Raw genomic sequence first — 13,956 nt, 5'->3', positions numbered from 1 at the left:
GGTGGCTGGAGGCAAACAGGAGGCCCCTGAGTAGCGATAGCATCTCAGCCTCAGGAAGGACTGGGAACCTGGGCCTGCCACAAACACCACATTCTCCAATGGTTTCATCAGCTTTGAGCTGGAGAGCTGGAGGTGGCAGGGCAGGATTCCGGCCCAGGAGCAGCCCTGGAACCAAGCCCTGATTCCTCTGCAGCAAGCCGCCTCTTGCAACAGCCTGCAAGTGCTGGACACGCAGAGAATGCAAAGCCTCCTGGGGCTCACCACGCAGGGATCCCAGGCTGAGCGCAGGGGGTGGAGACAAGCTGAAGCAGGCTGAGCACAAGTGCCAGTCACAGGACTCCTGGAGGGCAGCTGAGGCCACAGAGCACACAGCAGCATCAGCAAGAACAGGTGCAGGAGGACACAGGGCAGCCAAGCAGCAGGCACCTCACCTATCAATCACAGCACACAGCAGGAGGTTGGTGCACCTGGGCAGGCTGCTCCTGCAACCACACCCCCACCTCCCAATATGGACAAATCCTCCCACTCACATCATCTGCCATGTGGAGGGTGAGGAAACTGGGAGGCTTCTGGAGTCCAGGAGTCAGCCAAAGACTAGCTTCGGGCCTCCACCATAGCACCTAGGGGGCAGGGCAGGGGCTTCCATTCCCCTTGAGCTGGGAAACTCATTTTAAAATGCTGAGCACTAAATGATGAACTTTGCAAACTCTGGCATCAGTTCTGTGTCCACGTCCACCTTGCTTCCTCTGTCCTTCCTATAACAGACTTGTTTTTTGTTGTTTTTAAAGTGAGAGTTGTCTGAAATTGCTGCCCCACTTCCTCCTCTCAAAAGTATTACTAAGCCTCTGTCACCTGCCCTGAGCAGGCCCAGCACAGCACACGCAGCACGGGCCACAGCACCACCTGCCCCTGAGGCCTGCACAACGGCCCGGTGCTGCTCTGAGTTCCTGGACGTCCCCACAGGATGAACTGCCCAGCAACTCTTTCTGGGCAATCCTCAGGGCTCTCTGGCTGCTACACCACATGCACTGCTCCCTGGGATTGCCCCTTAAAATGCCCATGGCAGCCTGGCCACTCGCTCCACCATGGACTTCATTCTGGAGCTTCACATTAGATTCCTCAGCTGCTCCCAGCACCTGCTTTCTGCTGGCGGAACATCTGCTGAGGCAGCAGAAGAGACAAGACAGGAAACCAGCAGCCACACCGAAGCACCACATCACTCACCAAGCCCGGAGAGTCTCCCTGATCCCAGGAAACTCCAAAACCACTCCCGAAATAATTAGAATCCCAAGTCTTCCATAGGATTTCACCAGGAATTCAGAAAATGGGAACGTAGGTCCTGAACAAGCACAAATCACCAGACACATCTAGTGCCTCTGGATTAAGGTCCCAATTCCAAAAGAAGGAACCTGTAACCTAGTCACACTCTTCACAAGCAGTGAGTGGCCCTTGCCCCGCTCAGGAGGGGGGCTCTGCTGTGGCCCCTGTACTTGGCCGCCTGCCTCTAAAGAGGAAGTCGTCCTGTGCACCCTCTCCCTGGTCTTAGGAACTCATGCTTGTGGCACAGTGAGACATCTGCCTGGCTTTGTTCCCTTTCTGTGCACGCTTTTCCCCTTTTTCAACTTGAGATATAACTTCTGTGGTTTGGATTCATGTTACGCGGATGAGTCAGTGGTTTTCACAAATGGGAGAGGCTGGCGCAGCCCGGCCTAACGCACTCTCCTCTCCCCAGTAAGCTCCCTGGCGCCCCGCCCCACAGCCAGCGAACACTCTCTGCTTCCTGCCTTCCCAGACTTGCATTTTCTGGACCTTTCACCTAGGCGGCCTGTGGCCTTTCATGTCTGGCTTCTCTTCCTTGCCAACTGTGTCTGAGATCCAGCCCCATGTTGGCTGGACTTCACCTCCTCTCATTGCTGAGTAGCACCCCATCCCCCCGCGACGGTGCCACACTCCATCTACAACCGCAGTCCCCAAGCTCTGCCATGATCTACTATGAACCTCCATGTGTGAGTGTCCACGCGGCACCTCTTTTCTTCCCTTGGTGAGTGTACACCTAGGGGTAGGACCACTGGCTTATCTGAAAAACTGAGGCTGAACTTTTCCAGAAACTGCCCAGGTGGTTCCCAAATTCTCATCAGCACCATGCAGGGACCGCATTTCTCCACATTCTCAGAAACACTTGCCACCATCTTTTATTTATAGGCATCGCTGAAGATGTGAAGTGGTGACAGCTGTGGTCTTGCTTGGGTTTCCCTGTGGATGAATGAGGTTCAGGGTTCCTAATGGTCTCTCAGTGAAATGACCAGACAATCTGTTGACCAACTGGGTCATTTTCTTTTTAATAAGAACCCTCTCTGATATTCTGAATGTGAATCCCATAACAGAAAAGTGGGATGCAAGCCCCTCATCCAGGTTCCGTCTGGGCCCTCAGCCAGCTCTGAGCTCTCACCACCTCTACCAGCTTCTGCTGGGGAAGCCCCAGAGGACAGCAGGGACAGGACAGCCACACAGGATGGGACAGGTGTGCTGCTCAGGTCACTTTCCTCAGTCACTCTCCCAGGGAAACGATCATGCGTAAACAGAAAGCGTGGTTTCGCCTCCCTGTGATCTGGTAAAAACTAACACAAGGCCGCACCAAACAGGGGGGACACGGAGAGCCTCATTATTGCCTCTGCTGCAGTGACCAAGACCATGCCTCCACACGCCCACCGTTTGCCACACCCTGTGCCTATTCAAGGGGCCTAACCCCCCAGAATAACTAATCGGGGTGTTCCTGAAATTTCTAAAAGCGTTTCTTTTCTGTCTACTACTAAGTTCATATCGAATTGCAGGTGACATTAGCAAATGGAAGTGAGAGTACGATGACAGGATGCAGGCCTCTCAACTCTTGACTTACTTGTTTTTTCCTCCCAGGGGCCCTTCCCTTCTGCCTTGGCAAACCTGCCGACAGGAGCCAGTGGCCTGCTGCACCTGAGGAGTGCGGCCACTCGGTCTCGGCAGCTGTGTGGTGTATGAGCAACAGCAGTTAGGGACACCCAAGTCCCGCATGCCACCCTCGGAGCAGGCAGTTCAGTGGGCTGCACACTGCCCAGAGCACCTCCCTGGATGTCCTCTCTGGCCAGTGCTGGGAAGAAGGACAGGGCAAGGTGTTCCACAGCTCTCAAAACCGCACACACATCCGATCTTGGCTTATCGTCACCAAAATGTGGCCAAGCATCTAAATACATCTAAATGCTGTATTTAGCCAGAGTGAGACACTCAAACCTAGTCAGCGGCCCCACTTCTGAGGACCATCCTTAAGTCCGTGGAGACTCTGACGGATGTTACAGTCCAGTGCAGAAGGGTCGTGTTGCCTGCAGGTGTCACACAGCTAGTGAGTAAACAGGAAGAACCAGAACCCAGAGAGCAGGAGGTGGTGGCGCAGGGTACACCCAAGCCCATAAAGCACTCAGGATGCCAGCGCAGGCCTTTCCCCAGTGTGGGAACAATCCCACTTGGACACGCGTCCCAGCACACGTGCGCTTGTTTACACCTGCTCAGGTCAATACAAACCCAGCACCACCACCAAGGACAAAACAGAGGAGACAGGGGTCGCAGAGAGACAAACAGGCAAGACTTCTGAGGGGACGCTGAGAACCAGCCTCTGTGACGCGCCCTCCTTCCACCCCGCAGGAGAGTTACTGCCTCTCCTCTCTCAGAAGGGGACACTGGGTCACAGAGCTGTTGACCAACTTCCCGGAGGTACACAGAGGGTTCCAGGGGGAGAGCAGGCACAGGAACAGCCTGCACTTCACGGCAGGTGCATAATGGCACAACAAGAGACCACTTGTGTGGTACGGCTGTCCACGTCCAGAACATGTGCTTTCTGAATCTTGGTGGCTGATGACTTTGTTACTGAAAAGTTAATATGTGGTATATTCAAAATCCTGCTGGCACAGATCTATGATCCCAGCTACTCACAAGGCTGAGACAGGAGGATCACAAGTGCGAGGTCAGCCTCAGCAATGTGGCAAGACCCTGTCTCAAAATAAAAAAATAAAAAGGGCAGGGGATGTAGCTCAGTGGTAGAGCACCCCTGAGTCCCAAACCAAAGAAAATCCTTTATTGTTTGTTAGGGGTTTTTTTTGTAATTTTTGCCATTTTTCTTTTTTCTAGAAATCAAACCAGGAACCACCGATGCTGATCCGACGCCTCGGCCGTCCCCCCGAGCGTCCTGACATGCATTTTTGCTCACAAAGCATCACTGAAGAATGGGGCTCAACTTGACACTTGCCAGACTACCAAGTAAGCTGTCGTGGGGAAAGAGGTGGGGGTGCTCCATCAGTGACTTCTCTGCACTGCGTGCGATTTGGGGTCCCTCATGGTTACAGGACCACTCACCAACCAGCAGCTAGCCGCGCTTCTCAGTAAGTAAGAAGCGGCAGCCAAGAAGGATGGTGTCCCCAGGGTGACACCCTCGGGATCACTGCTTTAGACTGGGCTTCACTTAGACGCTGCCTCTGAGGGGACAAAACCAACCCCCTGGAGAAAGACTGCAAAACCAAGCAAAGGAAAGCAAAGCACAGCTGACTGTCCACATGGGTGGTCTAAACCAGGGTCGCTGAAGCCCCCCAGGGGACACAAGGCAACCTTGACCCCTCTGCTGTGCCACATTTGAGAGCTCCTACAAGAGCCACTGGGGCAAGCAGTGCAGACCCGTAATCTGCGTGACTTCATGCCCACGTGGCAGGGAGAGCAATGACTTAGGTTGGCACTTTCATATTTTTTGCCAGAGAGTGACACACCCCAGTTAGCAACAATGTTTCCCCACAATCAGAGGTGCCAGGACTCTCCACCAGTCCCTATCACTCCCAGTGTGGCCCTGTCAACAAGACAAACTGAATCTGGTACCTTACAGGACGCACACACACCTCCTATGGACCAGATGCTATGCTCAGAATGACATGTGTCCCACTTGGACATGCGTTTAGCCCTCAGGAGCCAGCAGGACACCTCTTACCCACTCAGTTTCATTAAGTGTTATCATTTGGGACTTTCTCCAAATCTGTGATGGCCAAAAAACAGCCACATGGGGATTGAGTAAGGAATGCACACACTTGAAAGAGGTAATGCAAAGGAAAAGCGGAATTTGTTCCTGTGCTCAGCTGGACTTTTAAGTGACGTGTGGTTAGCTCTGGATCTGCCCACACAGCCCACAAAGTCCTCCAATGCACACATGCGTGCACAGGGGACAGATGCCCATTCCACTACAAGCAGCCAGACCCCCACTTGTCACACACCTCTGTCATACGCACGCACGCACGCACGCACACGTGCATGCACACACTCTCTGCCACCTGTGAGTCATACACAGGTAACTTCTTATGGAACCAGGGTTCTGATATGCCCATCCGTTTGCTGGGGAAGGTGTGGGCAGGTCCGGCGGTCTTGCTCTTTGCTCCCCACGTAGTCTTCATCACGCCTGCACTAAACAGGCAGGCACCCCACCCGTTAGCAACAAATATGGAGACCAGCACCCCTTATGTGGCCAAAGCAGCTTCGAACTTCCCTCAGGTGACACCCCAGGTGGCTCTGCTTGGCCGGGTCTTTCTCAGCGCATGACAGAAAGGCCTGGTGAAGGAAGCCGTAGGGTTCCCACGATTATCCCCCTGAGCGGGGACACTGGCAGAGAGATGCTCCTGAGCACACACAAGTTCTGAAAAGCGCAGGGCAGTGGTAGAGGAAGGGCTGAGCAGGCAGCAGGAGGTGCCTGACACAGACCAACCCTGAAAGCTGGCCAAACTCTCCATGCTATCCAGAGACTGTCAGAGCCACAGGCGTGGGCTTCACCTGCTCCTAGGCAGCCATGTTTGGCCCTCCACTACCTGGCTAGCTCACAGACAACCCTGCACAGGTTTTAACAAGCCATCTGCTTAAGCTGTGCTGTTAGTGTGGAATGGGGGATGAAGTAAGCCCAGGTCCAGGCCTCACTAGCCAAGTTTAACAAGATCTATGTTCTACTGTTCGTCCCCATGTACACAAAGGAAGCCACTATTGTGAAGGTAACAAAATATCCACAATATTTTGAATCAGACTGAATCGAAGCCACAGAACGGCTCCACTCCACTCCACTGTGGAGTGGAGCCCTATCCTGCTGGGCAGTGGAGCCCTGTCCTGCTGGGCAGTCTCCATGTACAGAACGGAGTACACACACAGACGTCTCTTGGCACTCTGATTTAAGGCTCTGTCTTTAATAACATCCTTAATTGCTAGGTAGATGATGGTCTAATAGGAGTGCTGGTTCATATAATTAAACTCTAAGATAGTATAATGACATAGTGAAGAGACTCACAATCCCCAAGGGATGTCGGGAGGAGGGTGGGTTTTCCATTCCACTGTGGATTTGCACACAGAGCCGGGGGCAACAGCGAGAGCTGAAACACCCCACACCCAGTCTGCTGGAGCCCCAGAGCCCCTACGGGCCTTTCAAAAGCTCTGGAACTCAGTGAAGAAGCAACTGTCCCAAGGCATAGCACTGGGCCTGCTCCAATTCAAGCTGGATCCCTAGGTTGGACCCTTCAACCCCTCTGCCTCCCTAAGGGCTCCGCTCTGGAAAAGATGAAAGTTACTGCTGTTCCTTTAATTGGGTAAATCAATTCAAGCAGATATCTAACCCTGGTTTGCCGCAGTCTGGCTGGGCACAAAATCAAGAGCCACTCACAGCTTTGTAGATTCAAACAGCAATTCTTTATTCCCGAACTCACACCGGCCCTCTACAAACACATTCTGGGGGAATCCACGTTCTCTGGGAATATCCCAAATACTCTCTGAATCCCGGGAGAACTCAACAGGAACTACTGGAGTGGGCACGCCTGAGGCAGCAGGATAGGCCCTATTCCCAGCAGGGTACACCTTAAACCTGGAACCGCCCTAAACCCAAGGACAGTCCTAAACCCTGATCCGCCCTGGTCCTTGAGCAAGGTCACCTTACATGCAATGTCATTGCAAAATGTCCAAGGCAAGTCCATTTCCATGAGTCCTTCCTCTAAGCAACATGGGGTACGCTGGCAAGGAAATTGTCATACCTACTTGGCTAATGGCTCTCAGCACTGGTTAAAAGTACACTTCTGTGAAGCTTCTAAAGGCTTTGATGCTGATTTGGGTCTTCTGGTGCAGAATCAGCCTAGACCACAACACTTTATTAAATAAAATAGACTTAAATGATACTGTTCAAGACAATATTTGAAACTGGCAGCAGTAATTCGGGTGGCAGCTGAATCAGGCATTTAAACGTGTAAAGCTTAATAATACTGTGGGTCTCATAACAGGCTAGTCCAGGGACAAATTAGTAGCCTGTGCAAGAATATTTAGGCCAGGAAAACCAGTTTTTAAAACACGGCAGGGATAAAGGGAGAAGAATTAGAATGAGGACCAAGCTGATCAGGAAGAACCTGCACTGAAATTCCAGGCAGCAATTTAAGAACCTGTTTTTGGATTATAATCACCAAAACAATCTTTCCTAGTTCACTTCTTCAAAGAAGGAAAACAAAATACATCCTACAGTGACTATCATCTAGAGAAGTGCAGGTAAAAATCACACCAAAACCTAAACAAGACCGTTCTAAAACCAAATGCAACTATAATAAATATTATTAATTAGCAGGAAGTAAAAATTCAGAAGTGATCTTCTTCTTAAAAAGTGAATTTGTAAATTGTGTTAGTCAGGGCTCTCTAAAAGGGCAGATGGCAAACTGAGACCAAATGGCCAAGAGCTTCACTGGGGGAAGTGGCTTCAAGGGAAATTGGGTAGAGGCCAGAGAGAGAAGTGGCCCTCAGACAGCTGTGAGGAGAGAGGGGCAGGCTGAGGAGTCAGAGCCAGAGCACACCCCAGGGGGAGGCTCCCAGGACACTGCTCAGGGACCTCTAGCCACTGGCAGGAAACACAGCAGGCTGGTCTGAGCATCCTGCCCTGTGCAATGACGGGCTGGGAACAGTACTATGGAGCTAGCGTGCCCCGGCCGGAAGGTGGCGGGGGCTATAGAGCACAGAGCCACAGCCGTCCCTCCACACTTCCCACACACAGGATCAGGGGACATTTTCATGGCTGCCACATAAATGCTTGTAAACATTTCCATGACCATGTGACGGATGGTATAAGAGAATTCTTCAGTCACATGAGCCAAAATTTCAAGAAAGCTAAAATTTTTAAAAACTCATGCAATAAGCATGAGAGATATAATCTAGCCTTGTAAATAAGACAACTGCAGCAGGCGGCAATTACTTTCACAAGCTGCGTTCCTTGATCGTAAACTTAAATACTAACAAGCAGAAAACAAAATCAGCACTTTTCCACTGGACCACACAGCAGTGTTTGACTGTGGATCTTCTCAGCCACGCAAACACATTTTACGAAAAATACACTAGACGGGGTATGACAGTTAGGGATGACTGTAATCCAAGCCCGGGTTATCTTAGGGATCTCACACCTACCTATAACTTAATTACTTCTACAATAATGAAAATGGACCTAGAAGAATGAGCAAGTCGGTTTACTTCTACCCTAGACTTTGCTGTACTTTAGAAAACAAATTTTCTTTTTATTTAAAATTAATATTTATTTTTAAAGAATCATAAGTACTATAAGGAATTCACAGGCAAAAATTTAAAATAACTCCTTCCCAACTCCTGACGACCGCACAGCTTAAACCAGGTACGCTGGGGGTTGAGGACCTGCAGAGGGTGGCAAAGACCAGGGAGAAATCACCATCCCACTGGATGTTACTTTCTTGTTATAGGAAATTTCAATTTTCTTCCTTCTGTTTGTGATGCTGACAAACACTGAATTAAAAGTCAGGGTAATCTACACTGATAACGCCCATTTTCAAAAGACCAAGTCACTGAGAATCAGGAGCATGACCCTTCAACTCAGGACCAGGTGTGGGGGAGGGGAGGCCACCTCTCAAAACATTAACAAAGTGCTAAATTGGTTCCTAAATCCTCGAGGTCACCCTGAATCCCACTCCCAACACCGCAGCGCATCCACAGCTCGGGGGGCCCTGGCAGGTGAACATGCCACTCACTGATGTCCCCTGTTTCACTTCTCCTGCAGATGACGGGGCTCACGGCCAAGGGAGTCTCACCTCAAGTAACTCCAGTGCTGGGTTCCGAGCGAATGCCACCCTGCACAACGAGTTTGACACTATCATCCTGCCTGTGCTCTACCTGGTCCTGTTCGTGGCCAGCATCCTGCTCAACGGGCTGGCCGTGTGGATCTTCTTCCACATCAGGAATAAAACCAGCTTCATATTTTACCTCAAGAACATAGTGGTGGCTGACCTCGTCATGACGCTGACGTTTCCCTTTCGGATTGTGCACGACGCAGGCTTTGGCCCCTGGTACTTCAAGTTCATCCTCTGCAGATACACGTCGGTTCTGTTTTACGCAAACATGTACACGTGCATCGTGTTCCTCGGGCTGATCAGCATCGACCGCTACCTGAAGGTGGTGAAGCCCTTTGGGGACTCGCGCATGTACAGCGTGACCTTCACGAAGGTGCTGTCTGGCTGCGTGTGGGCGGTCACAGCTCTGCTGTCCTTGCCAAACATCATCCTCACCAATGTCCAGCCCACCCAGGATAACATCCACGACTGCATGAGGCTCAAAAACCCGCTGGGCATCCGGTGGCATCGGGCTGTCGTCTATGTCCACAGCTGCCTGTTCGTGGTAGTGCTGGTGATTCTGATCGGCTGCTACATCGCCATTTCCAGGTACATCCACAAATCCAGCCGGCAGTTCATCAGCCAGTCTAGCCGGAAGCGCAAGCACAACCAGAGCATCCGGGTGGTCGTGGCCGTGTTCTTCACCTGCTTCCTGCCCTACCACCTGTGCAGGATCCCCTTCACCTTCAGCCACCTGGACAGGCTCTTGGATGAGTCCGCACACAAGATCCTGTACTACTGCGAGGAAATGACGCTTTTCTTGTCCGCGTGCAACGTTTGCCTGGATCCAATAATTTACTTTTTCATGTGCAGGTCATTTTCAAGAAGGTTGTTCAAGAAATCCAATATCAGAACCAGAAGTGAGAGCATCAGGTCACTGCAGAGTGTCAGAAGGTCGGAAGTCCGCATATATTATGACTATACTGATGTGTGAGGCTGGGGCGGGGGGTGGGGGGGCGGCCCTGTGGGGGTCCTTGTACAGAGTGTAAATAAATGTCACTTTCCATTATTGTGGCTGGAGCCCATCAAAACATGAATTTAGAAAAGAACCACAGGAACGTGAAAGTGGGCATAATTTGGAACTGAGAAAAGCAGTCAGGCACAGTGAAAAGTGAGGTGGCGGGGGCTGCCCCCAACAGGGCACCGCAGTTTCCCCCAGAACACGCTGCGGCCCCCAGGTCACTTTTGCAGAGAACACAAGTATAAAGAGAAATCTCTTTAGCCTTGAGGGTTAAGATTTTGGGAAGACTGCCAGGTGTAGTGGTGCACACCTGTAATGCAGCAGCTCAGGAGGCTTAGGCAGGAGGATCGAAAGTTCAAAGCCAGCCTCAGCAACTCAGCGAGGCGCTAAGCAATGTAACAAGACCCTGTCTCTAAATATTTTTTTTTAATTTTTTTTTAGTGTTGGGGATGCAGCTCAGTGGTACAGCACCCCCTGAGTTCAATCCCCAATACAAAAACAAAGATTTGGGAAAGACAAGGCTGTTTTCAAACAGCCCACTATTTATAAGTGAGTCAATATTGATTACTAGGCCTTCCAAGACCTGTGGCCAATGTCTCCTGGCTGTGCTTAACAAGGTCTTATGCACATAAGAAAAATTGTGTGGTGGGAGGACCGGAAAGAAGTTCAGCTGTAAAAGCAACATATTGAAAACGGCAAGTTCAAAAAACTGATTTTAAATAAGCTACTCCAGAGAAAATGTGATTGAATATTAAGACTACTTTGGATACAGTCCTCTGAAGTGACGTTTCCCATTATCATATCACCCTTTTCGATGAGTTTAAGTCCTCACATACTAAAAGCACAGAAGAAAACACAGAGGCTTAGCTAATAAGTACATTTCATTCATCAAACAGTCACTTAACAATCTTTTTACTTTAGGAAGACTATTAGTAAAATGTTCTTCCCTATAATTATTCCCAACCTCTAATAGGAATACTGGTGTAAAACTATAGTTTAGATGAAAGGCAGAGCTCACTGTCAAGTCAAAATGTACAGGAGTGGCCTCTTAAATCTCAGAATGTTTCCTTTCTTCAATGTGCACCTCAGGGGTTCCTGCATTAGCAGCACTGCCAGCTGTGAGAGCCAGGAGGAATGCCAGGTTTGTTCCCTGCCCTAGGAGGGAGAGGGGAAGCACGGATGGAGGACCAGGGGCAGGGGGGCAGTCTGATGCCTAATAGAGCACCCTGCAGTTGCAAGGAGAGGGGACACACGTGCACAGCACACACGTACTTCACCCTGCACCCATGAACTGTCTGAGGAATTCTAAGTCAGAAGCTGAAAGTGAACAAAACTTAGGGTGCAAGAGTAACTTATGCAGGGTGACCTCCCCCTACCCTCAGGAACCCCAGACTACCCGCAAGCGAGATCATCTGGCAGAGGAGTTGGTGGGAAAGGAGTTAAAACAATCATCTGACATCTTCTATCAAAACATCCATCCCTCCACCAATATGTCCACTCCACACGTGCAGGGGGCATTAGAATACGTAACTGCACACACCGCACCTGGTCATTCACTGGCCACCCTGGTTGCTCTGCGCCCCTAGCTGGATTAGGAAAGATGTGCTATAGATGAGCCAATGAGGTGCTGGTAGGAAAGGCTAAGGTCTCTTCCTTCCTCCCCAGGACACTGGGAAGAGTCACACCCACCCTGTGCAAGGAGGCTCAGCGTCCCAGTGAGGACAATAACCTCCTGCCACGGGACCAACCTCTCTACTGCATTTCCTCCACCTACAACCCACTTCACAGGGATGGATGCTGTTGAATACGCAGCTCCATCCAGACTCGGGGGTTTACTCCAGACCTGGCCCCATCCTCTGCTCCAGGCCTCCATTTTAGGAGGTCTTTAGGGTATTTCAAAACCCTTTGAATGTTTCTAAAATTAGAAACTTACACAAAGATGTGTCGTAAGTTATGGGCTCATCTAACAGGATGGTGGTTTTGTTTCTCTGAAATGGCATTTAATAATCAACGGGACCTCTTAAAACAGTGACTTAGAAAAACTAGAAAGAGAGCATTATTATCCCCATTCTTAAAAAGTCATGTGACAAAACCATTCAAAATCACAGGCTTGTATTCCCACACTGTTGTCCCACAAATCATTTATCCAGGCAAACAAAGAACGGATCATTTCCATGAGTAAAATAATTACAATAGGAAACAGTCCAAAATATGATTCTAGTGTCAGAAAGTAGAACATAATATTCCATTAATAATAAAGAAAAAGAAAAATCTATTTAATTGCTTTTTCAAATTTGTCATATTGGAAATATTCTCAAATATGAAATACAAAATCTCATATTTAAGGATTTTGGGTTAAACAGGTTGAATATTTCTTATCTAAAATGTTTGGGAAAGAAGGTTTCAGAGTTTTGTAACATTTGCACATACCTAATGAAGTATCTTAGAGATACTCTCACAACTCACTTGTTTCACCTGTGCCTAACACACACGGCCAGAAGGTAACAACACACCACATTTGCTGTGGCCTCTGAGCCAACTGTAGTCCAGCACTTGGGGACAGAGGTAGAGTCTCCCACTATGGCATTGAGCCAGGTCTTTGAGCATTTAGACTCTAGATTTGCAAATTAGGGATGCTTAATGTATATGCAACACTTTAGTATCATTTTTACAGCAATAAAATTCCATTCTTATTCTTCCTTTTATTCAGAAGAAAAACAGAGAATTTCCTAAAGGGGATTTTGATATTCTCCATAAAGCTGATATTCAAAATAATCCATCTTGTAGAATATCTTTCAATTTGTGTATTATTGACCCAGTTGTATTTATAAAACCTCTTGATAAATATTTCCAAATACTAGACAATATTTTATTTTTCAGCTAAAAACTTTAAGAGAACACTGCCTAGGAAAATGTGTAACTGTAGATTAAATATTCAAGGCAAAATATTAAATGTGTGCATATGCACACAAGCGAGTACACTTTAAGAAATGCTACACTCACTACAGGGAAATGAGATGTGCTAAGGGAAACAGAAACTCAAGGGGCTGGGGATATAGCTCAGTTGGTAAAGTGCTTGCCTTGCATGCATAAGGCCCTGGGTTCAATGCCCAGCAAAGCTGAGGATTACTCAAACCCTGTACATAAAGATTTTTCCCTGAGTAAACACAAGAAACTAACAAATCAATAAATGCCTATTAGGCATATACCATGTAAAATGACAGCGTGTTCAGCATGATATAAAACAATCTCTGGAAATCCTAAGTGACTTCCTAAAGTACTTCCTATCATCAAGGTGGGGGGGGGGGGGCAGTGTTGGAGCGCACTCCCAGCCACCAGCACCACCTCGTGGTAAGCATCAAAACAGGCTGAGAAACAACCTGCATGCTGCTCACAGCCCGCCACCCAGCAGAGCAGCTGAGACTGTGGCTAGCCTCCCCTTAGAGGTCCATAATGTAACCTAGTCCACGGTTCACCTGAGCTGCCTGGAGCAGGGTGAGATGGAAATCTCTGGAAGGAGTAATTAACACCTACAGGAAGTCATCATACAGCTATAAAAAGGGAACAAGAACTGAAAGGGTGGCAGTAACACAGGGATTTCGTGTGAAAATGTTACTAAAAATAGTGACTGCTCTTTCCAAAATAACAGAAAAATTAAAAATAAAGTATAGCTTACCAATGGTTTCAACACCAAAAAAATCACCAGAACTGAAGAGGAAAGAATGAAACTTTCAGCTTTAAATAATCAAGAAACCCATAAGATTCAAACAGCAACTTTCACTTTGAATGTCTTAAATT

The 13,956-nt window shown here is 48.9% G+C and overlaps 2 protein-coding genes across 3 annotated transcripts in view; one reads left to right on the top strand and one right to left on the bottom strand.

Moving 5' to 3' along the window:
- The window catches only part of Med12l (mediator complex subunit 12L), a 269,754-nt gene that overhangs the window by 106,033 nt on the left and 149,765 nt on the right, over positions 1-13,956 (bottom strand). The window lies entirely within an intron of this gene.
- Gpr87 (G protein-coupled receptor 87) lies at positions 4,251-10,131 on the top strand. Its single transcript, XM_076867436.2, has 2 exons — positions 4,251-4,284; positions 9,089-10,131. Exons 1-2 carry the CDS (start codon positions 4,251-4,253, stop codon positions 10,129-10,131), a joined length of 1,077 nt encoding a protein of 358 aa, XP_076723551.1.

This window comes from Callospermophilus lateralis, chromosome 10 (genome assembly GCF_048772815.1).
Source record: "Callospermophilus lateralis isolate mCalLat2 chromosome 10, mCalLat2.hap1, whole genome shotgun sequence".
NCBI lineage: Eukaryota > Metazoa > Chordata > Mammalia > Rodentia > Sciuridae > Callospermophilus > Callospermophilus lateralis.
This window is presented reverse-complemented; position numbering and strand designations above follow the sequence as displayed.